This window comes from Toxoplasma gondii, chromosome IX, assembly GCF_000006565.2.
Source record: "Toxoplasma gondii ME49 chromosome IX, whole genome shotgun sequence".
In the NCBI taxonomy this organism is placed as follows: domain Eukaryota; phylum Apicomplexa; class Conoidasida; order Eucoccidiorida; family Sarcocystidae; genus Toxoplasma; species Toxoplasma gondii.
In genome coordinates, this window is record NC_031477.1 from 4,072,579 (window position 1) to 4,098,163 (window position 25,585).

General features: G+C 51.8%; 3 protein-coding genes across 3 annotated transcripts; all 3 read left to right on the forward strand.

Moving 5' to 3' along the window:
• The first annotated feature begins 1,851 nt into the window (after window positions 1-1,851).
• TGME49_291030 (zinc finger, C3HC4 type (RING finger) domain-containing protein) lies at window positions 1,852-7,932 on the forward strand. Its single transcript, XM_002368446.2, has 5 exons — window positions 1,852-4,262; window positions 4,458-4,630; window positions 4,962-5,047; window positions 5,708-5,814; window positions 6,477-7,932. Exons 1-5 carry the CDS (start codon window positions 2,622-2,624, stop codon window positions 7,440-7,442), a joined length of 2,973 nt encoding a protein of 990 aa, XP_002368487.1. The 5' UTR covers window positions 1,852-2,621; the 3' UTR covers window positions 7,443-7,932.
• A 662-nt stretch (window positions 7,933-8,594) lies between these two features.
• Window positions 8,595-12,404, forward strand: LDH2 (lactate dehydrogenase LDH2). Its single transcript, XM_002368447.2, has 2 exons — window positions 8,595-9,627; window positions 10,216-12,404. The coding sequence occupies exons 1-2, from the start codon at window positions 9,501-9,503 to the stop codon at window positions 11,067-11,069; spliced, it is 981 nt and encodes a 326-aa protein (XP_002368488.1). The 5' UTR covers window positions 8,595-9,500; the 3' UTR covers window positions 11,070-12,404.
• Window positions 12,405-13,213: 809 nt separating this feature from the next.
• Window positions 13,214-24,638, forward strand: TGME49_291050 (histone kinase SNF1, putative). Its single transcript, XM_018782134.1, has 9 exons — window positions 13,214-16,440; window positions 16,705-16,874; window positions 17,330-17,518; window positions 18,063-18,260; window positions 18,832-19,060; window positions 19,655-19,758; window positions 20,064-22,255; window positions 22,556-23,005; window positions 23,768-24,638. The coding sequence occupies exons 1-9, from the start codon at window positions 14,149-14,151 to the stop codon at window positions 23,770-23,772; spliced, it is 5,829 nt and encodes a 1,942-aa protein (XP_018636458.1). The 5' UTR covers window positions 13,214-14,148; the 3' UTR covers window positions 23,773-24,638.
• Window positions 24,639-25,585: the final 947 nt, after the last annotated feature.

A 25,585-nucleotide genomic window follows, 5' to 3' on the forward strand; every position in this document is an offset into this window, starting at 1 on the left:
AAATCAGGAGATCGAAATGGAGAGGGAACGCGGTTATGTTTCTGTGGTGTGCGACTAAAAGGGAACAATTTCCAAGGCTGCCAGGGTCATTTTCGGCCGTTCCTGTTTTATCGCGAACAAAGGGGAAAGGGCAAAATGCGTGATCTGGTACAATACAGTGAACCCTCGCAAGAAAGAATGAGCGTGAGTTCATTCTTGAACTTCTCTCCCAGTGGGCAGTCGTTTCGTCAAAAAGGAAGCATATCCTGCAACTTGCAGGCCTAGGTTAGAAAATGACGCCACTGATCACGACCATCAGCGGCCCTTTAGGTAAAGTTCACGCGTAGACACAGAAAACCTCCTCCGCGTAGATTGCGCGAGTCCGAGTCAACGACATCGGCATCATCAGCGTCGAGATAAGTGTACGGCATAAGACGACGGTCAAGCGTAACAGCTTTTCGGGCGAAGTAACCAATCTGGAAACTGGTGCTACGTTTGGTAGACAAGGCTGACTGCTTCCCCAGACTCGGGTGGTTCTCAATATGAATTCTGTGACACGTCTCCAGTTCGGCTGTTGTTTAAAATGTGTCCATTCAGCTCAATGAACTATGCACTAACACAGAAATCCCATAAAATACATTCGCTCGATGGGCTCTGATAACTCTGTTTTCTTCTGCTTAGGCTGTGTTCATTTTTTAGTAAAGGAACCGAGTTGAATTAGATGGTGGAGTGCTGGCTGCCTTTTACATAAAAGAATTGCTGAGTGCGTCGTTTGACACAGCTCAGTCCATTAGTCCACTATCGAGGTGGCAACTCCTTTTGCCGTGTCAGAGGTCTCGAATTACGTGCTTGTAAGAATGGTAGAATGCTGGAGTGCGGTACTTCTCTTGTTCACGAGATGTGGCAGACGGCTGCGGGTATTAGCAATTGTGCAGGTTTGCCGCTCACAGTTCAGTCCATACTCCTGATTCTACGGAAGCTATGGAGAAGCGACAGAACACTCCTCCTGAGACACCAGAAAGTGCCGAGCAAAATGCTTCTCTACAGGTTTCCCATGGTTTTCCATTGAAAAATGAGTTAAAGACATTTCTTGCTAATCTTAGCTGCTAAGTTCTCTGGAGTCGCCCAGCAGCCGTTTTACTGCCTGGATTACAGCGTTTAGAAGGCGCATTCTTCGACAGTTAATTACTCTGACAGGTATGTGCATCGGAGACATATTAATATCCACTGCCACATCGTTGGGTCGTGAAGAGATGTTTGTTTGCACTCTTGTCTGTTGAGAAGTGAGGTACTCCTCGCGTATCCGACGGTTTTAAATCACACAGGCGGTCCCGCATTTGCTGAAGTCAGTATGCTCTCGGCTACACCGCTCCGTAATCGAAAGCAAGCACGAAAAAAACACGCTGGGTCCTCAGTGGATAATTTTCCGCGAGTGAACTTTCTTCGGTTCGTGCTCAGTCCCTCTTTCGAAATGCGGAGGCATTTCTCGACAAGACAACATTCTGTCGCTGGAGAGACGTCACCGCTGTTCCCCCCTCCCACCGAGGTCTATCCTGTGTGCGTAGTGTCGAGTTTCGTTTGGTTGTTGTGTAGGCGCAATCATTCGCCTTGTTTTCCCATGTGGCAAATTCTTCCTTCCCTACCCTCTAATAAGTAGTTGTCCATACCGGTCACTCTATGTGCGCAGGTCTGGACCACAAAAGTGGCGGAATGACTGCCGTTGCGATTTGCCCGTGTCTGGCGTCCAGCTTTTTCGCATGCCGCTTGTTGAGCTGTGAGAACCTGGTTGCGTTCCTCGTTTTCGATGCGTTCATTCGCCAGAGATGAAAAGCAACTGAGTGACGGGGGGTGGCGCCATCGTTTTTTTTATTTTTTGTCACTCTCTATTGTGAAAATGATTCAAACCGCGCCTTTCCTCTACCTCGATTTGGCCGGCAGCAGCCAGCCACGCTGCGCGTCGTTGCCGTGTCATCTTAAGATTTACTGAGTGTTTGTCACCTACGAAGTAAAAAGAGTCCTCCTAGTCACATCCTCTCCCCCTAAACAGTGTACGTGTTATTTCATTCTTGTCTCATGCCAAACAGATCGCGCTTAAATCCCTGCCATGTTGGTGCATCAGTATCAGTGGGTCACCCTTTTTGAGTGGGTCTAGCGGCTTCTTATCGAATGCTCGAACGGTGCCGTCATTTGGGACTGCCTGTTTATTTTTATTGGTTCTTCCGTGACGCTTTCAAGTGGCATGTCCTTTCAGATGCAAGCACCTACTACGACAAAGCAGGCTACATTCACAAAGCTCGGATCCCTCTTACGTGATGCAAGACAAAAGCATCTCTCTAGGAAACAAGGAGAGACTCAATCCTCGACCTCTTCGTGATTATTTTCCCAGTTTCTCTTCACAGCAGAGGCAGAGACACCAGTTTGATTTTTTGCTGCAAGTGCCGCTGTTCCACGAACATGTCACCCGGTAACAGTCACATGCTGTTTTTTCGTCGGTGCGTCCACAGATTAGTTGAAAAAGTGAGACAAACAAATACGTGAAAGCCTCACGTAGCACCTCGTGAAACCGTCATCGGAGCGGGGTATTTTGCTTCCACGCCGCCGTACCTTCCCGGATCCTGCAATTCCGAACAGGTGACTTCAAGATGGAGGGTGAGGAACAGCCACTTCGAAACAGGGTTGAACCTGACCAGGGAATGTCGGTAAACGCAGGCGTCTCCGCTTCTGCAAATGAGGACTCCACGCACGCAGAAGGGGCTCAGAATTCGACGCCGCCTTCGCAGCTAGTGAAGAAACGATGGTTGGAGAAGGTCCATGTACTTCCCATAGGTAATAAGGCAGCGGATAGCGAAGTCTTCGCCGCTCTGAAGAAGATGATGGCGGACGACGTCCTTCTGCAGCAGTATATGGCCTTTGAGGTGCCCGTAACGTTGGCGAACTGTCCAACATCAGGAGCTTCAGTGGATACGGGAGAACGCTCGAAAGTGGAGACTTCGAAAGAGCCAGAGCCAGAGGCAGACACTCTGCCTGCATGTACGTACATCGTGGTAGAGTGCTGTCCACGTTCGGGATACGTCGGAAGGGAGACGCTGGTTTTCCTCGCTGGTCAACCTCTGCAGCCACTTCGTCGAGTTCAGCTGCTCGCTCTCGTGCATCCGAATTCCTCCTACGCTCGCCGCGCTGGGATCCATTCGTACCAACAACTTTTTGACCAAGCGCCGTCATTTCCTTCTCTGGACCGTCAAGAGCCTTCTGTAGAAGACTCTGCCCCCGTGTATACCCTTTCGTCCATGGTCCACTCCTCGCCAGCAGCGTCCACGCAACCTGTCGGCCAACTTCTCTCACCCTTCACACCAGCGTTTTTTGACGATAGACAGGCGGCGTCTGATGACGGCTTTCCATTTGGGTTCACCGACATCATTGAAGAGCTTGAGAGCGTCAGCAGCAGCACCAGCACAAGCGACGAGGAAACTGAGAGACTAGGCGAGCGACACTCCCACGGCTTCTCTCTCCGGGGGCCAACCGTTCCGCGTCCTGCATCGCGTGGGGACGTTACAGAAGTTGGAGAAAACGAAAGTGCGGAGTGCTCCGAGGTGGAAGACAGCGATCGGCCGGCAAGCTTCGAGAGTCGAAGATCCGCGTCAAGCTCTAGCACGCAGGCAACAGAGGGGCGGAGAGAGAGTGGAGACGGAAGTGGCGACGCTCTGTTGAAAGGACCAGCGAGAGGCGGGCTTTGTGTTTGTTCGAGAACCGAAAAAAACCATCCGAGCCAGACGTTTGGAGAGAATTGGGGCGGCAAAGCAAGGTCCAGCGAAGCAGAAGCCACGCACACCGCATGCCCGGGGCACACCTGCAAGGCAGACACCAGCCGAGGAGACGCGTCTGCTGCTGAACGACGCCGTTTCCAGAGACGCCGCCTTCAACAGCATTCGCAGTTCTTCGAGTCAGAACCTAGAAATGGAAGCAACACAAGACGTGGCTGGTTGCCCGGTACCATTCGTGTTCGCCTGCGGGAGCGGATATCAACAGTTCAGACGAGTGGAGAACGTGGAAGCGGCGTGTGTCGCGCAGGGAAAAGACTCGAAAGATTGGATCCGGAAACGCTGTTCCGAGAGTTCGTCGAGCCACATCTAAGTTCCCGAATCTATGGACCCCGCGGCCGGAAGTCGGGTTCCACGTCCACAGTCGTTCTGTATCCGGGGAAGAAACTGGTCATTGGGGACCTCACCTTCGTTGTGTGGGCTACGGATCCGCGAAACAACCCTGGATTCGTTGATGAAAACACGGTGAGCTTGCGGTCCAGCCTCACGGTCGACAGGCGTTGACTCGCGGTGCCGACTCAGTGCACGCGTATGCCGCGGAGTGCACCAGAGTTTCCGCTGAATGTGTGAATAGTGAAAGAAGAAGCTTTGAAGGGAGACCACGCATTTGCATGTGGTGTTACGTCCGGTCGGTCCGTTGTTGTCTCCTGTCCCGTGCAGTCAATCTACATCTCTCTGGACCCGTACGGTGAATTCAAGCGCGTCCACTTCGTGCCGTTCTCCGACACCCTCCCGACAACGTATCGCTTCGACTTTTACGACGACTACCTGAAACCCTTTCTTTTAGAAAATACTTGGAGAAACTTCACTCGCGGGGATGTTTACTCCTATAGGTATGCGTAAATCTGGTTTTCGGGGGCAGGTGCGTCGACAACGCTGTCTGTAATCATGTTCGTTGTTTTTGTGGCTTAGCATCCGTCGGATCACGTAGACCTACCCCTCATCTCGGTTTGATGTGTAGCCGTGGACTTGTATGTCCCTGAGTTACTCTTCTAGAGATGTCTGAGCAACTCCGTGTCGTCTTCGCTACAACAGGAAGACATGCTGGTTTTTGGTCGTTTTTGCACACCTACAGCAAACATCGGGGGACTCTGGGACGCGTTGCTTTTTTTCAAGGCCTTCAAATGCAGTACATGTTCTCACCGTTGTTATGAGTCTTTCCAGGGGCGTTGAGTTCAAGCTTATCGCGACGGAGCCGGCGTCGTGCAATATCGCTCGAGTCGGGCCGGAGACAATCGTTCACTATCAAGGTGAGGTAATCACGGAACAGGCTTCCTCTGAGGGCATCTGGAGCTGCTACCAATTCCTTTTACACATGGGCCATCTTGGAGGAGAAGACGAAACTTTGAGCACTTTTTCTAGGGGGATCCACTCTCAAATGCGCAGAGCTCGACTAGTGCCCAGTCTGTCACAGATCAGTGTTGTCCGACGGGGAGTTTTCACACACATGTTCAGCGACAGTAGCGTTTGCCACATCGGGAGAGCTTTTGGTCGGGACGCACACAAGAACTCCGCTGCAAACATGTTAGCAATCCCGAAGGTTGAGAAAGCAATGGAAGCGAATCAAGAAGAGGAAACATGTCATCTGTGGAGAAGAAAACATGCAACTGGAGTGAGGTTCCACCCTCCAAGTTAAAGCGAAAGGCGATTGCTCGGTTCAGATGTGTGGTGAGGAAGGACCTTTTGGCGAGATTTTCGACAGTCGCCGGGGCAGTGCAGAGGAGCGAATCGACCTCTGTAGTCGCCCACGTAAACGTTGCTCGTTCGTGTTCAGGGAAGCTTTTCCTATTCAGGACTATAATGATTTATTCGCATTCTTTTTTAAAGGTAGAAGCTCTCCGGCGTCAAGATGTGGGACACGCTCAGGGTTTGTCAGGTTGCAACGCGTTGCTCGTTCTCTGTATTTTTAGGGTCAGTGGAGCCTACCATCATGGACCTGTTGCCACCTGACATCCTTCAGCGCATTCGACGGCTGCCCGTGCGTTTGCAGCCCTTCGCTATAATTTCAGCAGCTCAGGTACGCGACCGACTGGGAAATGGGCCGTCCTTCAGAGAGAAAAACGGTGAAACAGCAAACGTGTGAGCATCCATAATCCGTGTGAAGGATATAACCGTAACCAGTGAATGAACGTGTTGAACTCAGCTGTCTCTGTGCGGATACAAAAAGGAGATTGCTTGTATGTGGGTCGTATGACATGGCCTACTAGGAATCAGCGTTTCTGTTCACTTCTGAAAGAAGCCCACAGCACTCACACAGTTCCTCATACTCCACGGCTGCCTACGATAGGGTTTGAGTATGTGAAGAAGCTGGTTGTTCTTTTCCGTCTGCTAAAGTGGTATGCACGGGCAAAACACCAGCGTGGAGAATCGCTTCATGTCACACATGTTCCTGCGAGTGGACTCTCTTTTCGCACATCATCATATCGCTGTGACGGTGGTTAGTCTTCTATAGTAGAGTATCTGTGTGAGGATGCCCAGGTGATTTAATCTTTATCAACGGAAACGATGGCAGGGATAGAGAGAGAGGATTAGGAAGGGCTGAGAATTCCAGGCATCTACTGGCGCTGGCCAGACTGTTTGAATTCTACTTCAGATGGAACCGAATAGCAATGCATTGATCAGGGGTTTCCATGCAGACGCGGAGTTTGTGTTTTTTTTGACTTATCTCAATTTGTGTAGGCTTTGGACCCGCAAGTTCTGATGCGCGTAATCCCAGCTGCCTCTATTCGCGGACCACGTCAAGGACTCAGCGAGCAGATGGTCGATGTCCTTCGCGATCGGCTTGTTCATCCTTTTTCATTTGCTCACTACCTACACTCATTCCGAGATTTGTGTGAGCGGAAGTTGCCTTCGGGAGCGAAGCCAGACGATAGCCCATGCAAGCGGAATGCCTCGCCAGGTTCATCAAAGCAGCAGGCTGCGATGGGCACGACAACGCACGACAGAGATCCACAGAAGTCTGCTCGCGGAGATACCAATATCACCCACATCATTCAGCAGCCATCAGGGGTAGAGATTGAAAGACAAACTGAGCAAGTGAAGGATGACTCAGCTTCGTCGACATTTGCAGTGAGGGTGCAGCCGGAGTCACTCTCTGATGCACTGTCGTCTGTGAGCACGCCGGGGCATGAAGGTGGACCGAGTGATAAACGGCCGCCACAAGAAGAGGAAGGAAACTCAGACAAGAGTCGTCGCAACCTTGAGGCAGTGCAAGGCGTTGAAGCGAATTCAGAAGCACCGTTGAGTCCTGACCACAGTGAGACTGCAGAAAAACCCGCTTGGAGCATGTGTGTAGATGAATTTGAAAGACCAAGCTGCACTGTTTGTACACTGACTCTCGAGGAAGGTGATCTGAGCATCATTCTGCCGTGTGGTCATGTGTTTCACTGGCAGTGTGCTCATGCTTGGCTTCGGTGCAACAGTACGTGTCCTAATTGCCGTGCAGATATAAATGTGCTTCTGCAACGGGATAATGGGGAAAGAAGTGACAGCGCATGTGCTTCGCGAATGAGCAGTACAAGGGATCGTTCGCGAAGCGATGGCCAGCGTACCGAGTGGCACCGCAGAAATAGAGGAGATGAAAATGATAGACAAGGTGGTATAGGGAACGCTTTTCGTAGCTGGTTCAGTAGCATTCTCTCTTGACCGTAACCCCCGAACCCTGCGAAAGGAAATCAGCACCTGTCCTTGTATTGAAAACCGAAAAACGAATTTGTATGGTCCCTCCTTTGTTGACAGCTTGTTACTCTCACGATGGGTTTCAGGGGTATCCCTTCTGTCGATGCTTGTGGAAACAACGCTGAGCAACAGTGAGGTCACTGCCTATGCATGGAGCCAATGTGTACTCAAGATTATGTTTTTTCAACGAATTCAGTGCCCTCGACGCCATCGGCCATGGGTTCTCGGTTTTTGGCTTGGTGGATATACAGTCAGGCTAGCAAGTCATAATTGAGAAGATGTGGATGTTGAAGCGCAACAAGGCATAGTTGGTTTTAGGCTCACCGTTGGACAAAATACGAATCTCAACCCCTTCTGTCGACTACTCGGTCGCGGTTATTCTCTGTTGTCCACAAAATATGAGACAGAATATCGACACGACCGTGCCGGTTCATTGAACTCTACAGAGCTGAAGTTCTTTGTCTGCAGTGGTGCTGATGTCGCCATGTCGCTTTCAGAAAGTACTTTAGTTAGTATCCCGTAAATGTTCTCTACTTCCCCAATACATAGTTACACCTTCAAAAAGGGCAGGCGAGGGTCCACTGCGCACCCGGTGTATGTAGTACCTCAGTCACTGCTTCTATGGCGGCAGTAAAGGAAGAAGTTGATTCCTGCTTTCAGTAAGCACGGCATTGGTAATGCAATTCCAAACTGACCGTCGCTATTGCACATCCGGTAAAGTTTGGTTCCATCGTACCCTGAATGGAAGGGCGACAATATCGATACCAGCTAAGACCCCCACTGGAGTCACACCCGGTCGAACGTCCGTCGTGTTTTGTGTCGTAAGGTGGTAAGCCATAGACAAATTCTACCGTATACCAAGGGAGATTCCGATGCCATGGTAAACAAGAGAAGCAGGAAGTCTGGCCCTCCACTGTTGTGGAGGTGATGTTCAGGCAGTTAGCTCACCTGAAATTCTTTCCGTTGACGTCGCCTCACTCAGCACCGTTTTCGTGTCCTGATTACCACATTTTCTTTTTGTAAACGAAGCGACCATCGATACTGCATTTTTTGTGCCCCCTGCCTCCGAGCATCTCTACTGTAGAAAGTAAACTATACCTGCTACACGAGCTTTTGTTGCAATGGTTATTCAAAGATCCTTAGCATCCGCTTGCCCCTCTTCGTCTGTCAAGCTTAAACTGTCGTTCCGTCAGATTACCCTCGTGAAGGCAACGTGATCAAACACGGATCTACACCCCTGTTGCGAATCTCGGCAGTGGGAGCGTGTGTGTGTGTGCGTGTGTGAAGGGTACACCGCCACCTTGATTTACTAGTGAGGCGTTTGCACCTCGTTCGTGACACGTGTGGTCGCACCTGTTTCGGGGTAAGCCTGTTTAGCTGCCTTCGTATTGTAAAAAGGGGGTTCGGAGCGAATCACCTGATGTTTGTCTCAAAACCTCGTGGTACACCGTACTTGTTTATTCCTTCTTTCTTCTCCACCTCCAACTGCACTCCCGTTCTTCTCTCTACAACCGCGAACGAAGTGTGCACGCTTTGCAAGGAGCTAGCTTAGCTGCATCATCACTGGCTGATGATGGTGACTCTCCAGTCACCTGGTGCGGGAGGTACTGCCCGGAGCATGCGTCCGGTTCCAGAACCAGCGCCGGCCGGTGACAAGCGTCGGGCTGAGGCGTACAAATAACCAGAACTTCTTGCAACATGCTCTGCAGGGGAGTGAAACTGCGGACAGGGCGTGACGCGATATCTGTACCGGACGTGGTCGATGCCGGCAGAGTTTTGTGCAGCGCCTTCCGAAAAGGGCACAGAAGACAATCTGGTGGATACAAGGAGAACGTTGTAGCGTATTCCAGAAATTATACTCGTGTGTGTGGAACTTCTGAGTAATGAAGAGACCTGAATGTTTAACTTAAAGTCGTGAGGAGTTAAACGGCGTCGTGCCAAAAGTTCAGGCGTGTCGGTGGCTTTTCGTAGCAACATACTTACGACTTTCTTTGCGCTGCTCGGCATTCGTACTTCACTTCCACCATGACGGGTACCGTTAGCAGAAGAAAAAAGATTGCAATGATTGGTTCTGGCATGATAGGAGGAACCATGGGCTACCTTTGTGTGCTTCGGGAGCTAGCCGACGTCGTACTATTCGACGTTGTAACAGGTACGAATGTATTCAGAGGAGCACTCTCTTGCGACAAGTGCATCTAAACACGTGCTACGCAAGTGTGCATGGTGGTTCGTTCTCCACTCAGGACACGACTTCACTGGGTGTCTGGGACTGTGTAGTATCCGTTGAATGTCGACACATTTACATCACAAGAGGATGAAGCCCAGCACGCCTAGGATTGAGTTAAAAGACTCGTGTCCGCTTCCTATAGGCAAGCAAGCGTGTGTAGCCTTCATTGATGATAGCGGTGGTGATGGATGTGCCAATAATGAATTACAAGTAGTGTACCTGAGTTTTCAGTGGTGGCTGTCAAATAACACCCGCTCGATGTCTTTAGGAGATGAATTCGCGCAGGGGACTGGAAGAGAGCCGGATGAAGAGTTGTAGCGCCGAGGGTTGCTAAATGAACTGTATCTGTCCATTTTGTGCCCGAACGGTACGCGTGTAGCTTGGATGTGTGGTGCCACCCCTGGTATGTAAGGAAAATGGCGGTAGTAAATGAAACTGAGGAGCACTGGCGTTGCTCTGAGAAATGAAGTGCCCTTGTCGAGCGCTTTGGCGATGTTGGGTTCGTTGTCACAGGCATGCCAGAAGGGAAGGCGTTGGATGATTCACAGGCGACAAGCATTGCTGACACGAACGTGAGCGTGACGAGCGCAAACCAGTATGAGAAGATCGCCGGATCGGATGTCGTAATAATAACTGCAGGGCTGACCAAGGTACCGGGGAAGAGTGACAAGGAGTGGAGCAGAAACGACCTTTTACCGTTCAATGCAAAAATCATTCGAGAGGTAGCGCAGGGAGTGAAGAAGTACTGCCCGCTTGCTTTTGTAATTGTAGTGACAAACCCGCTTGACTGCATGGTAAAGTGCTTTCATGAAGCGAGCGGGTTACCAAAAAACATGGTTTGCGGAATGGCGAATGTGTTAGATTCGGCACGATTTAGACGCTTCATTGCGGATCAGCTGGAGATATCACCTCGAGATATTCAAGCTACTGTTATCGGCACACACGGTGACCACATGCTGCCTCTCGCGCGTTATGTGACGGTGAATGGTTTCCCACTGCGAGAATTCATTAAAAAAGGAAAAATGACTGAGGCAAAACTGGCAGAGATCGTAGAGCGTACAAAGAAAGCTGGGGGGGAGATTGTGAGACTTTTGGGGCAAGGGTCAGCGTACTATGCTCCAGCCCTTTCTGCTATAACAATGGCCCAGGCATTCTTAAAAGACGAGAAGAGAGTGCTCCCGTGCAGTGTGTATTGCCAGGGTGAGTATGGGCTTCACGATATGTTTATTGGTTTGCCGGCAGTTATAGGCGGTGGGGGAATCGAGCAGGTCATCGAACTGGAGCTGACACATGAGGAACAAGAGTGTTTCAGGAAGTCAGTTGATGACGTGGTGGAATTGAATAAGAGTTTAGCGGCGCTGGGTTGAACAAGTACGCAGGCGGGCAGCACAGAAGGAGCAAATGTGGGAGGGTGTTTCCAGGCGGACGCGTTCGAACCCCGTATCGAGCTATCGCCCAGAGCAGTGGACAGGGAAGCGCAAGTCAGGGGTTAGAACACACACAACACCATACGTCATCATGCGTTGGCGCGCGTACACCGTTTTTTGTTGCAAGGGCGGCAGGCGCTGGAGATGATGTGGATAAAGCTTTTGCACCTGATGGAATGTTTGGGGCATCCAAGACCGAGACCAAGACGTTAGCCTGCAAGCTGCTGCAACGCTACTTCGGGCCGTGTGACAATGGGTCCCGTGGAAACAGGCGCGGTGGCAAAATTTCATGCATTCGGCTGAAGAGCGGATATACATTGTGTAGGCAGAGTAGTGGCAAGAAGTGTAGTTGCCGACGGCTGTAGTCTCATATATCAGAGCGTGAAATGGTTTGGGGTTTTCGATTAACGCGTCTACTCGACTGTGTTCGTCTATCTTTTCCGTCCAAGGGGTGCAGTTTTTGAGTGTTCGAGTTGGTTTTTCAAGGCGGATGCAATTACATGGGGGCTGGATCGGTCGACATGGATCTTCAAGGAACGAGACAATGAAGAAACAAAGAGAAGTGAAGAGGACACGGAAAACAAAAGCACATGCTCGCAGCGGGTGCCCGCTTCGTTCGACGCACACGGAGGGCTATTGGGGGTGGTCGCGCCTCCCCCTAGTTGTTTCTTTTTTTGTGCGGTTGTAGTCCCGCATAATTTATCGGCGTGTTATGATAGGTAGGATCTGTGTTTACGACACTGAGGAACGTGTGGTCACAGAAAGAAGCCGAACCGTCCATGTCGCACACATGGTAGAGATGACAATCCGGTGTTTACTCACGGAGATGCGGTGTATCGTTCGAACAAACACAGGCAGTCCAAATCTACGCTTTTTCACGGGGGTTACCAATGGACGTTCGTGTGTCCATTTCGTTAATCCGAATCGAGTAAGGGAAGGGTTTTACTAATAACGGCGAACAGGTGGTAAATTGGGTGCGCCAGTTCAACCGCCAAGATGGTTGATAGAGTAGGCAATCATGAGAGGGTGTTTGAACGAGTGTACACACGATATTATATGCGTGAATTTTGTGATGGAGTTGTTCGGCAGGGAGTAACCCTTCAGCAAGCCGGTCTGAACTCAGTAGGGACGGGAAGGCGGGGATTTTGCAGCCGCTGATCACTGTTGGCTGTACTACAGACGGACCCCGTACTGCATGAAGGCTCTCCTACAGGATTAACATGTGGACTGGTGTTAGAGCAATACGTGCTTAAACATGAAGTACATGTATTAACGGAGGGAAATCCTGTCCTGCCCCACACACAGAGCAGTGTCAGGTTCTTCGTGCCGAAAGTTGATGGGCAAGAGACGCGCGGGCCTAGAAAGCCGAGTGTGGTAGAGGAGTTATTCATCTGCACAGAGACGTGCATATATTGCCATTTCAGAGTCAGAGGATGACACAACCGTAGCTGTCCGATTCATGCCGCAAACAACTGTGCCGCCGGCCCCACTGTTCGCCGACTTTTCCCTGCGAGAAAGGCTTGCCCATTTCCACTGGCTCACGTAAGTGCAAAGGCGGCAGAGAAAGCAACACTGTCGTCGTTTAATCCAGCTAAATAGTGCTATTAGCAGGGGATGGTGCAGAGTTCGACGTGAGGCACAACCCGCGGCAGAGTCGTGTCGGCTTCTATCGTTCTGATGGGATCCTTGAGGCTTTTCAGAAGCCGGGCGCCATCCAGGTCCGGTTTCACTCTCAAAATGGTGCCCCAATCGCATCTGTTCTGCAACTGAAAAGGTTAAAGAGTACGTATCTCTGAATTTTTCCGGAGAACGAGTCGTCATGCAATGACTGCTAGGAAAAACACTCGGTTCTGCTAGCTGCTGTGACCTGTGGCGGGTTGCGTGGTGCTTCTTTACATCCGCAGCTGGAAAACAGCTTACTCCCTGGGGCAGAGACATCGCACGCGAAACCAGGTAATGCTTTCCTGGGAACTGTCTCTGTCTTGAGTCTACAACAGTCTCTCCAAGTCAGACGTATTGGTCCGCGGTCACAGCAGGTTACTCAGCGACCTTACAGGAGCAACGACGCTTATTTTGACGTCTGGTGATCGTGCAAGGTCAGGTTGCCAGACACGACAGCGTTGCGCGTGAAGGTCGATCGTTCATCCGTCACAGTGTTCTCGATTTCTGCTGACCACGGTGTAGTCTTGTGTCTGAATATGCTTGTATTTTTTCTGTACCTTTGTGTCCATTCGTTATCTGTTTCACAAGCCGTTCATGAGTGTTTCAGATCCACCCGCAGAAGACGTTTGACTGTGGAAAACCTTTCCAGCGTGGCCTCCCCGCCTAGCGTTCACCTCGTGGCGACCCGGCTTTTTCACTTGCCCGCAAGCGCGCAAAATTTCTAGCGAATATCCGACGCAAAACAACGTCCGCTCTTCTGCTTCCCAGTTTCTTTTGAAGCCAAAATCACAGGAGGATGTCCTTGCAAGTTTGCTCGCCGCGACTTTGTGTCATAGCTGTCAAACCACCCTCAAGATCTTGACCGTTGACAAGACAACTCAGGGGGGAGTATTTTTTGTCTTGAACTGGTGGGGCCTGGATAGAATAGTTCGACCCAGTTGTTTTCTCTGTCTTTTCAGACGGTGCACTATGAAACAGAGCTTCAAGGCGGGGCTCCATGGTATTTGCAGTCTCAGTCGTAGCACAGCGGCCGGAACTCGCCACTGACGCGCAGCAAGGTCTAGCTCGGGCCTCACAACAGTACGCCACTCCTGTGACCAGAAGGCACTGCTACTGTCCAACGTGGGGCAGACTTGTAGTCTCTGGAAGCTGGATTGCGACGTTTTCCGGCAGCAAACGAGTTCGGTCGTAGGCACTGCACCGCCGAGCAACAGGAGAACCTGGGTTTTGGTTTCGTCGTGTGAGGCGCCCCATGTCCGTAGTTGTTTGCTCTATCCCCTTCACAGAGTCATCGTCACCTGTCTGTAGTCCACCGAGCAGCTTCTTCACAACATTCCTTCCCTTTTGAACCGTCAAGATGCATGCAAATCGACAGCATTTCCTGCGCGTGGTCCAGCACCGCCCCCCTGAGGAACCTGTCTCCACACTTCGTCCTGGCTCACGTCAATATGGGTCAGTGGTTCCCCCATCATACACGTCCAGTCGTTCTCCGCAACGCGTAAGCGCATCTCGCTCGTTCACTTCGATCGTACAACCCGCTTCCCTCCCCTTAGGCCCAGTCCCGTGTTCCGTTCTCCGTCCCGTCGTGCCTTGGGGCGCGTCGTCACCGCTAGCAATCGTGGGTCCGGATGGGAAGACACTTCCAGCGTCTTCTGTTCGCGTAGATCCCTGCCATAACTCTCTTCGGGAGGGGGAGGGAAGGGGGACTGTGGTCGCCAGGTCGCATACTGCCACGTGCAGTTCGAGCGGAGCGACGCACGCGCCTCTTCTGTCTGGCGGGAACTATTTTGCCACCGATCCTAGGACGGGTGGAACTATGCTCTATTGCATGAGGGATTTCAACCGTCCACTTTCGCCAACTACTGCTGCACCTCGGGCGTCCTCGTCATCTCCGGGGATTCGATCCCGGGATAAATATTCCACCACGGATGCATCGGCGGGACATCGGGGGCTAGCCTCTTCAATTGGATGCTTTGCCAGCCCCAGTCAAACAGGTCGCGTGCCTGAACCTGTCCATCTTCTCTCGGGTCTTCGTCAAAATCAGACAGGCCAGTTGGCGACCTTCCGCGGCCAGGCGCCGCCGTCCCGCCCACCTCTTCATGATTCTGTCGTTCCTCTCTGCACTCCTAGATACTCTCCTCCAATGTTCCCTCCTTGCATCGAAGATGGAGGTCAAACGGACCATCGCGGCGGCTTGACCCTGCGACTGGGCGCGACGGCGACTCCTCGCCTCCGTCATGGTCCCTTGCCCACAGCCGCTCTAGGTGTTACCCAATGTTGTGGAGCAAGCCTGGACGGCGGCGTCAACCAAGCATCTTCAAACCACTCAGGGGAGATCCCGAGTCGACTTGCCTTCCCCAAAGAAGGGCTCCGTAGTCGGCCCCCGGTGTGTCCGGTCGGTCCCACTTTCACCGTCCTGGCACGGCCGGAGGGAGGGGACAGAGTGGCGATGGCGGTGACTGCGAGACACGCTCCACAGCGAATGGCGGGAGAAGGCGACGGTCAGATGATGGACAGTGTAGTCCCTTCTCTGCATGCTTCGGGTTCAGAACATACAGGCCCCCCTTCGATGCGTTTGCAGGTTACACACGTCGCTAGACCTACAACTGGCGGGAACGCGGAAGCACATCAGACAGGGTTGGGCGTCTCAGGTCTGCAGGAAGGGGGCAGAATGTCTGTGACGGCTTCTCCCGTTTATCCTCATGATCTAACCGCAGGTCCAGTCACATATAGAAATGGACTCATATTACAGGGTCAGGAGGGTGGCGTCTCAGCAATGGCTGGTGCGATGGTTCGCAACCCACTTTTCCCTTCGGGTTCTGTGAGCCAACCAAGCGCTTCTAACAGCTCTGGGGCGATTGCCTGCTCTTCCACAGAGACGCAGTTGCCTTTTTGGCCTTCCGCTACTCTCGCCGGGTCCGCAGCTGTGGCGGCGTCCCGCGACGTAAAGAAACCAGAGGAAAATAAAAAACAAGATGCTTCAGGTCGAGCGCCAGCCTCGCGCTCTACGAAAGCCGGAGCGGGTGTGATGCTAGGCAGGAGAAACTTTTCGTTGTCCCATGTGCAGACGGCTTGCGGTGCGAGAAACGTCAATGTTTCGGGTGTACATACACGCGAGGCGAAAGCTGTGGGTAGAGATCGAGGGGAAGCAGCGGGGCAGAGGAATGGCAATGCATCGCGTGGTGTTGGCGTCGTTGGATCAGGTGCTGAGGCACGAACAGAGAAAACAGCGCGTGGAGTTCGTGATACAAAACGGGCGGCTACAGGGGCCGGTGGACATGAAACGCATAGTATTTCAAGTGTAACAGAAACAGAGAAACGGACAGGCAGACGAAGGGTGGGAACGAAAAGGTCTTCTTCTGCTTCCCGACCTAGGACGGAGTCGCTCGCGTTCAGCGGGGCCTTAACCTGCCGGCAGTCTGAGGAAGTCGGAATGCGAAGTATGGAACAATATACTTTAGGCGCGACAATAGGAGAAGGCACTTTTGGAAAGGTCAAACTTGGAATTCACGTTGCTACACAGGAGCAAGTCGCCATAAAAATTCTAGAAAAAAGCCGAATCAAGGAGACCGAGGATGTCGAGAGGGTCTTACGAGAAATCCAGATCCTCAAGACAATCAGACACCCTCACATTGTTCGTCTGTTAGAGGTGAGGCTTCCCACTAAGAACTGAGAATATAGAGAGAGGAAAAAAACGAACTGTTCACGTTCAAAATCAGTCGTTCTGCCGTTTCCTTTTTCTCCACTGCGCTTCTTCGTTCACAACCCATCGTTGATGTCTGTTGTGTTGTCACTCACGCCATCACGTTCTGTCTTCTTTCCGTCGTTCCTTCCTGTTTTCTCTTTTCCCTGCTTCTGTCACCTTTGTCCATCTTTTTGCTTTTCCCTTTCACTCTGTTCTCGTCCCGCCCAGATCATCGAGACCCAGCAGCACCTCTGCTTGATTATGGAATACGCCTCCGGAGGCGAGTTATACGACTACATTGTCGAGCATCAATGCGTCAAGGAGATGGAAGCGTGCAAATTCTTCCGTCAAATTCTCTCGGGAGTCGAAGAAATGCATGTGCAGAAAATATGTCACAGGTCAGTGACAACTTCGCTCTGTTTCCGTGATCGAAGACCCTCACTCACCTGAATGCGTGCTTTCTTGCTTTCCCGTTTCTTTCCTTATCGTCGTCTGGTTGCTACCGGTTTCCCCTGTGATGCTTGGATACATATAAGCATATGCATGTATTATCACGAGAATGTTTGAACAACCAGCATTTTTAATAGAAGCTGTACACATACCATGATATTCATCTTGGTAGTCTCCTTCCCAGTGTTACTCTGCACAGAATCATTAGGGGTCTCTATCTGTATTGAAGGCAATGGCATTGCTATTGGTCTAATTGTCCTGACTGGCTGATGCATAGCTTCCGGCACTGGCGGAGGTAGGCAGCACGAAGCGCCTGCACGGTTGTATTTCCGTACCCAAATCTGTGCAGATCGTTATGTGCACTGTCTTCTGTACATCTTTGGTTGTTGGTTTTGTTGTTCAGGGATCTGAAGCCAGAAAATATTCTTCTCGATGCAGACCAGAACATCAAAATCGTGGACTTTGGTCTCTCCAACACGTACACTTGTCGCTCTAATCTGAAAACTGCTTGTGGCTCTCCTTCCTACGCGGCCCCCGAGATGGTCGAAGGAAAAGCCTACGACCCTCTTGCTGTTGACATCTGGAGTTGCGGGTTAGGCTCAAAACGACTGTGCTACTGCCTGCCAGAAGAGCGACTAGTGTGATTCGGATTGCTCCTCTTGCGGTTGCCACTCGGTTCCTTTGTAACCACATGTACAGTGAACGGCGGATGGCGAAGGGGTCTAGGCCTTGCTGCGGCCATGCCGCATTATATTCCTGTTTCTTACTTCCCGAAATCTTCTTCAGTATACATCCAAACCTTCGTCCTCTGCGCGTTTGCTGTGTGGCCGTTTGTGAGGGGCCCTGGTGGGCCACCGGCTTAGCCATTGCCTTTTCTGATTCGTCCTTTACCTGTTTTCTCGCCGTCTCCGGTTCCTTTCTCTTTTCTTCTTGTCTGCCTGGCTGCTGAAGGAGAGTACACAGAACACCAAAAGCGTGTTCGTTCCCTTTTCGCATGGGTCGTCTTTCCGCTCTTTCGCTCGCATTCTCCACGTAGCCTTTGTGGTGTCTCGTCGTCTATCCACTGTCTAGTCACCAGACACTGCCGAAATCCCGAAATCGTGGGCGTCTCTGTTCCGCTGTTGCTATGTTTGAAGCGTCATTCTTTACGCCCTCATTGCCGGATACCTTCCCTTCGAGGACGACTCAACTGAGGGCCTCTACCGGAAAATCGTCAAGGGAGAGTTTGAGTGTCCAGAGTGGATCTCGAAAGATGCAGAGGACCTTCTTCGCGGTTTGCTGGAAAAAGATCCAAAAAAGCGGCTGACGCCTGAACGCATCAAACGCCATCCGTGGTGAGTGAACGAGCCGCTCCTAAATAGAGAAATCTGCCGAAAAAATCAGAGAGGAGGTCGATGACATGAGGCTCTACCAGCTGTGTCACTTTACTCGCTTTGTATTTCACGCACGCCTGATAAATGCCTGTCTTCACTTTGGTTTGCATGTACGTCGCGCTGTATCGCTCACCACGCTGTATGTGTCTTTCTGAGGTATGCTCACAATAATTACCAGACAGTTTTTGCTCGACTTTTCGCTTCGCTTTTGACATGAGCAGATGTCTCGAAGTTGTCGAACGTGTCCTCTGTCCTGGCGCTCTCCCAGTATTTCTTCCCTTCTTATCCCGATCCATACTCGCCAGTGCCTGTGTGTTTTCTCTGTTTCGTCTCCATGTCTTCTTCACTGCTCTGCAAGTAGCAACTACGTTGAAGCGAATTAGAGCGTCGCACGCAGGGACAGGACAGGGCGAACAGTACGGAATACTCAGGTCTGTATACTCTATTTCTAGTAGTGTGGTAATGGTCTATTTGCACTTACTCACCCCGTCGCTTGTCTAGAATATCTCTGGCGAAATGGTTTCTTCGTCAGGTACGCACTCGTGACTGACACAAGGGACGTCGTGTCTCTCAGTCACGGTGGCTCTTCCTCTCTGCCTCCTTCCTTCACTCTGTGCGAGAAGTCTGAGACAGAGAAGACTTTCACAGAAGAACGAGAGCCGCAAGACTCTTCGGCCATCTCTGCTGTCCTTCCTTTGGGCTGCGGCATTCCCTTCTGCAGCAGCTGTGCCCAGTGGGCCGATGCGGTCAATCCCAAGGCCGTAAGACGAGAGCGACTCCGTTCCTACACAGATAAGGTTGTTTTCTGTGTAGTGGAAGCAGAAGAAACAGACTGTGGCTCCGCTGTGAAGCGTACTGTGCTGCAGCGCGAAGAAACATTTTATTGCTCTCGAGTGTCATATTCTCGTACGTGGCTTCCTCTGTGTTCGTTCCTGTAGTAGAAGTAACCGCATTCTCTGATATTCTACATCGTGTTCCATTTCCATGCCCTGACGCGTGCCTTCCAGTGTGGAGGGTGCTATTCGACTTCCTTTTTTCGGTCCTTTTCTTGCCTCTATCCTCGTTCGCCTGCTGTTACGACGTCGCTGCCCTCTCTTTGGCATGTGTTTCTCGTCGTTAGATCACTTCTCCGTGCCCTGTTCTTTTGTTTTCATCCTTCCATCTGTTTCTCCTCTTTTTCAGTGTGTGCGTGTGGGCCAACGCTTTATGAGCTGTTTTCTCGGGCTCCTCCCCCCCGTTTGTTCGCCGGTTTCGTTAGGACTTCTTTCGTCGGATTCCCTCTTATCCTTGTTTGCTGTATGCTTGTATCCTGGTATTCGTGGTTTTTTTCTGCATCTATCTGTTTCTCGTTTCAGCCACCGTCGAGACGGGTTCTGATCCAGATGGCGCAGTTGGGCATTGATACCGGGAAGACAGTCGAAGCCCTTCAGAAGGGAGAACTCACGACGTCGACAGCGGCGTAGGTCTTTGCACACTTCTATCTCTTTTTTTTCAGGTTCCCGTCTGCCGGCATCATCTGTCTAGAAACTTTTTCGTAGATATACTGAAACTAGTCCTTTTCTGTCCGTACTCGTGCATCCGTTCTGTCTCCCTGTGTCGTGCCCACAGGCGTTTAGAGTTGATGGGACACAGTTGTTTTCAATGAAGCGTATCCAGAGATTCTCGTATCTCACTGGTTGCCCTTGTCTTGTATACGTGAATCGGCTAAGCATGGATTCCGAAACTGAGATACTGCTCTTCCCCCTGTTTTCTTTGTCTCTTCAGCTACTTTTTGCTGCTAGCCAAAATGAATCGGAGGCCTGCGTTCGTTCCTATCGAGGCGGCGCCACTGGAACCTGAAGCACGAGCACAAGCAAGCGCTGCGCTGTCCTCTGTCTCTCCGAAGCATTTACCTCAGTGCCCAATGTCTCTGGCTCCCGTACCCAATGATAACGACGGTTTTGTGCCTTCTTCAAGTCCTTCCGAGGCTTCCTCCGCCCCCGAACAACGCGTTGCTCACGGATGTTACATCCCTTTGAGTTTTTTGCCACCCTCTGGCGTCGAGTACACTACCACGGTGACACCTCCGGCATCCGGAGCTCCAAGCGTGCATGCACGTGTCGCAGGTGATCATTACTTTTCAACCTCTTTGGCAGACGCCCCGGCCGCTTCTGTTCTGTCTTGCTCAACAGGCTGCGCTCCCGCGCACCGACAAGCGCCGATCTGGCCAGGCCAGTATTTATCGGCTAGTCTCGATTCTCCAGATATGTTGTCGTACGCTCCTATCGCCAGTGAAGGCTCTCAGGGTTTGGGTGCGTGCACCAGGGAAGGCGGCGTGGCTAAAGAAAGCAAATTCAGGAGGGACGAAACGATGACGTGGTTTTACTACGACCGTTTGCACACGGATCCTTGCGATGGTTTCTCTCACATTGGAAGCCAGATGGAGGAGGGCCAGGAAAACACAAAAGCGGACCCCCGTTTAATAGCTGGAAAAGAACAGAGGCACGGCTTTTCTGGAGAGGCCTGCGTGGACGGTGGTCGCGCTTCAGGGGAAGCCTCAATTCTCTTCGGTGTCGGCTACGAGAGGAACAAGATCGGTGTTGGTTCGGAAATCGAGGAGAAGAGTCGCCGGACGCAGGAAGGCAAGAAATCTGAGGACTGCGCGTTGCTGGATATTCGCCATCAAAGCAATGCGTCAAACAGCACAGTTGATTCCCTCTCCGCTTATAACGGTCGCACCCTGTACAAGAACTCTCTTTCGCCGCCGGACACGAGGGTCGGCCCCAGTTCATCGTCCTCATCTGACAAGCGCTGCCTTGGGAACTCTGGAAAAAGCCGATCTAAGCGATCTGGAGAGTCTCCCGTTCCCGCCCTTTTCAACTTCCCTGCTTCCTCAGCTTCCTCATCTTCCGCCTCTTCCTATGTGAACTCGGGCAGGACCACAGCGCGGGCGTCGTCTCTCATCTGTGACCGCGGGCATGTCCCTCCTGGGCAAAGAGCTGCTCCTGTTCCCTCTACGTCGGTGCCTTTGTGGCCCCCAACGGCGATGGCAAGTCGAGCGAGACTTCACCGTCTCCGCCAGCAACAAAAAGCTTCGCTGCGTCTTCCTTTGACGAGCCGCGGCTCTGCGACCTATCGCGCGCCTGCGACCTATCGCGCGCCTGCGACTTACCGCGCGCCTGCGACCTACCGCGCGCCTGCCACCTATCACGCGCCCACGAGCGCGCGCGCTCGGGCTTCTGGGACCCCGGGCGTTGCAGCGCCTGTGGAGACCTCTCGGGGGACAGGCTCCTCGCTTCCACCCGCAGCGGTGGTGGACGTGCGCTCGACGGGAACCGGGCCTTTGGGCCGAGGGCAGTTTACGGCGGAAGGCTGTCGCCTGCTGAGTAGCGCGAGAGGATCCCAGACAGAGCGTGGCGAGACCCGGACTCTCCGGGTGATAGACTCGAGACCCGCGGGAAGCACCGGCTCTGGCGCCGATCAACTGCTCGCGCGGGACAGGCCGTCGTCGAAGAAAGACAGGGGCGCACTGTTGGTAGGAAGGAAAGATGGAGACAAAAAGCAGGAGGCTAGGACGCAGCCGGAGTCGTGCCGGGGGTCCTCGCTGGAGCCCGACCCAGCTCGCTCTGATTTATCGCTCCCCTCCGATCGCCTGTCGAGGGCGCCGAGAGCTGGGCTCAAGTCCTTCCTTTTGCCCTTTGCAGGCCCCAAGGGCGGGGGCTTGGCCCTTTCGAGAGCGACGCGCGAAGAACCTCTGGCTGAGCTCCAACGAAATCTCCTGGTGGCGGCGCGAGGCGTGACACGCAGGCGAGTGGGCGAGGCTGAGAGTGGCGCAGAAGCAACTGGAAGGAGGACAGATCGGAAATCCGCGACAGGAAGGCTGCCGAAAGAAACACGGAGTAGCGGAAGGACCCCGGACAGCCAAGCAGAAAGTCGAAAAAAGGAAAAGGTCACAACGCAGCTGAATACAAAAACAAGTAAGAGACGCGTTCAGATGTAAATGTAATGTAGAAACTTTGTGCCAACAGAATACATACTCACCGAGAAGCCGTCTGGAGATAGCAGCTACTTCTGTTATTTAAAGCTGGTGGGATTTCTAAGTCTCCGAAGGGTGCATCTAACCATATATATAGATATATGTATGTATATACGTGTACGTACATGTATATATGCATATTTATGTGCTGGGTGATTAGTCACATCCTGTATACATCCAGACATGCGACTGAGCAAATGTAAGATTCTTTCCGTTTCCCCTCGTTTTCCACCTGTTTCAGGTCGCCCGCTGACACATCGGGGCTTGACTCTGCGGGCATCATCGGCACGAGGAGAGGACAGGGCGCCTGCTCGCTTTTCTCTGCCTCGGTCTCAAAAGCCTCCTGGAGAGACTCCACAGTCTTGTGTCCTCCGAGCGGCGCGAACCTTTTCTAGGAATCGCGGAAGCGTCACTGCGCGCCCGGGTGTCGGCAGTGCCGTGCCACGGGCATCTCCGGAGGACTTGTCACGCTTGCGGGAAGGTCTTTACACCGCCCGTTTAGCTCGTAATCCACCTTTCGGATCCCTTATCGACACATTCACACTATCCACCGGAGGCGCATGCACAGCGCGATCGGCTCGGAGAGAAGCTGGGCCGCCCGTGCTTCAGTCGCCTGTTCAGTGCGGCAGCGGCAGTCGGGGACCGGCAGCGTTGGAAGGATCACCTGGGGAAGGTGAAGCCCAAGGAAGAGGTAAGAGACAGGAGAGATCTGCCTATTTTGGACACGACGACGTAGAGGAAGAGGATACTGCAGTGTATGATCGGAGAGGAGCTTGCGAAGAAACTCTCGGAGACAGGGTTGAGAGAGAGGAGAGTGAGCAAGAAGAATGTAGCGCAGCAGGGCAATTAAAATTTCACTCTGCCGAGTCCTGGTTTGGTTCAGTCTCAGGAGAGGAACAGCTCGACTGGAACAGAGACCATCCTGTGGAGACAAATCACGAGACTCTAGTGTACTCTTCCCCCACACTAGGATGCCTCGATTCGCAATCCACTGTGTTTCAACGATACAGTGTGAGCCCGGAAATGATCGTAATGACTCATATCGTCGATAGCTCTGGTTCTGTACCGTACCCCGGTTTTCCGGGAGATTATAATCCAGGTTTTCCGACTGTAACAACCAAGAGATATGTCGTTTTCCAACAGTTTCGATACCCGGATCCATAAACCGTTGTCGGCCCATCACCCCTCCTTCGCAGTATTCGACTTCCCACCTTTACCCAAACACTGTAGCTCTCCCATCGCTCGTTTCTCTCTTCTTTTCTAAAGCGCTTTGCGCTTCGCGACTGGACTAACCGTGTCAGCCTTCTGGAACCACCTGGGGATCACTTCACTCCGCCCGAACCTTGGAGTCTTTCCTTGTCCCGGACAGTCATTTTTTGGCCCCGCGGTCAACGTTTCAGCTGAGATTTTTCAGTCTCCCGCAGCTTCTATTTCTCTGTTTCGTGTGCTCCAGCGTAACGGGAACGAGACGTGAAATTGACTTGAACTATGACGTGGCTGGCTCCTCTCTAAAAGTGGCCAAGGTGAATATGCAAAGAAATTGGAGAACTCACACCGGGATTGACCCGCAAGGCGCCTCTAATGGCGACGGGGATGGTACCATGTGCGCCGCTCCCTGTCGTCCGCTCTTCTGGATGCTCGGCTCTCAGTCCAGAAAAAAAAAAACAGGTCGCTTCAACGTCCTGGGAGCCGCCGTGGAAACGTGGGTATTCACTGGCTATTTTTTCAGTAAGGGAGCTTTGTGACAGGAACATAAGGGACAGAAGGGAGACACCTAAGCGTATCTGGGGCTTACGAGTTATGTCAGGGTGTGGGAGTTAAAAGAAAACCAAGCAACCGTGATTTCTTTAATGCAAACAGATTTTAATTGAGGCTGTCACATCGGTTTCCAAAAACTGTACCGTCATCTGGGGAAAAATCACATAAGAGGATCGCAGGGCGGGGTTTGGCGTGGTATGCGGCATTGGCGACATGGAAGTAACTCACAAATCCCGCACATGCTTCGATATGCCTTTCCTGAACAAGGAAGGAGAACAAGAACAGCGTCATCATCGAATTGAAGCATGGCCTTGCGTAGGCCCGCTCAGCTTTCACTACGCTGCCTTCGTTCACAGATTGACATGCCACGGCCAGCATGAGTTGGGTTTTCTACAAATGGAAAAAAACACATCGCAAATGGAGCGTTTGCGATGCAGTTAGTTCCATGGACTTTCTACGTGTGCTTCCACTTTTCCAAGATATTTGGGAAGCTTCCTTTCACCCAGAAATGCTCCGAAGTCAGTCGTACAACGCAACTGCCTCTTCTTTTGTAGGTATACTTTGTCCTCAAATTCCGAAATTAAGCCACCAGTGCTCAGGACGCATCATACAAGAGAACAAGATTACCTTTGTTGAGACTCAAGGCATTTCCTCTCGACAAGCCTACATCCCTTTTGACACATAGGCACTAATTTGTATGATAGACTAATATGATCTGCAGTCTCCCCGATGCCTCTGGCCACACAGGAGTAGGATTCTGCGATTTTGATTGGAAATTTGTCATCCATCTGAGTACTACGATACGGAAGGCAACAGCGGCAAACGTAATTCCCTCATCGCTATTCACGGAAGACCTATACACTGTCCGCGGTTCGGCATTCATATGTATCTGTGAAAGTATGGTTGATGTTACTGCTTTTGCATTGAGTTGCTGCTCCCTTGGCAGGCGGATCTCTACGGACATCGCACACTAGTTCTGGTTTGGAGCTTGGTAGTATTTGAGAGGTAACATGGTAATGGAGCAAGTCTGAGACACTCTCTCGCCACGGTGTCTTCGTTTCAACACTCTGTGGAGATTTGTAAATGGTGCGGCACGCGCACGTGTTGAGAAAACCAGCATTTTTGCTCATCATGGTGCTCAGTGTGTGGCATCATGTGATCAAGCAAGCTCTTTACTGAGGAAACCCTTCCCACATCAGAAAGGAAAATGGTGGCTTGTTCGTTTGCGTAACCCCGCCAGAATGTAAGTTACGTGCCTAGATACCGCCACTGATGCATCACTGGGGCAGAAGCATCATCACCCCATCAAGTGCACAGAAAAAATGGTTGCGGTACAGAATAATGCGGCTTTATGAAGCGCGGGCAGCGAAATAAGTCTTTGTTCAGTTATAGTCGCCGCGTTTCGACTAATTCTGTCATCTGTGACGCGAACTGCGTCACAGACCTGCTGCACCGCGCTGGTTGGAGGGTCATCACCTTAGAGCAAGTAGAGTAAGCCATTTTAATGAAGCAC

What these genes read in the sequence shown, in the direction of transcription:
- TGME49_291030 (XM_002368446.2), top strand. Translation starts at nt 2,622, where the DNA reads ATGGAGGGTGAGGAACAGCCACTTCGAAACAGGGTTGAACCTGACCAG. An exon ending in GGGGATGTTTACTCCTATAG is followed by an intron (nt 4,631 to 4,961) that starts GTATGCGTAAAT and finishes GAGTCTTTCCAG; the next exon opens with GGGCGTTGAGTTCAAGCTTA. An exon ending in GACAATCGTTCACTATCAAG is followed by an intron (nt 5,048 to 5,707) that starts GTGAGGTAATCA and finishes CTGTATTTTTAG; the next exon opens with GGTCAGTGGAGCCTACCATC.
- LDH2 (XM_002368447.2), top strand. Translation starts at nt 9,501, where the DNA reads ATGACGGGTACCGTTAGCAGAAGAAAAAAGATTGCAATGATTGGTTCT. An exon ending in ACTATTCGACGTTGTAACAG is followed by an intron (nt 9,628 to 10,215) that starts GTACGAATGTAT and finishes TCGTTGTCACAG; the next exon opens with GCATGCCAGAAGGGAAGGCG.
- TGME49_291050 (XM_018782134.1), top strand. Translation starts at nt 14,149, where the DNA reads ATGCATGCAAATCGACAGCATTTCCTGCGCGTGGTCCAGCACCGCCCC. An exon ending in GTTGACATCTGGAGTTGCGG is followed by an intron (nt 17,519 to 18,062) that starts GTTAGGCTCAAA and finishes CTATGTTTGAAG; the next exon opens with CGTCATTCTTTACGCCCTCA. An exon ending in CTCACGACGTCGACAGCGGC is followed by an intron (nt 19,759 to 20,063) that starts GTAGGTCTTTGC and finishes TTGTCTCTTCAG; the next exon opens with CTACTTTTTGCTGCTAGCCA.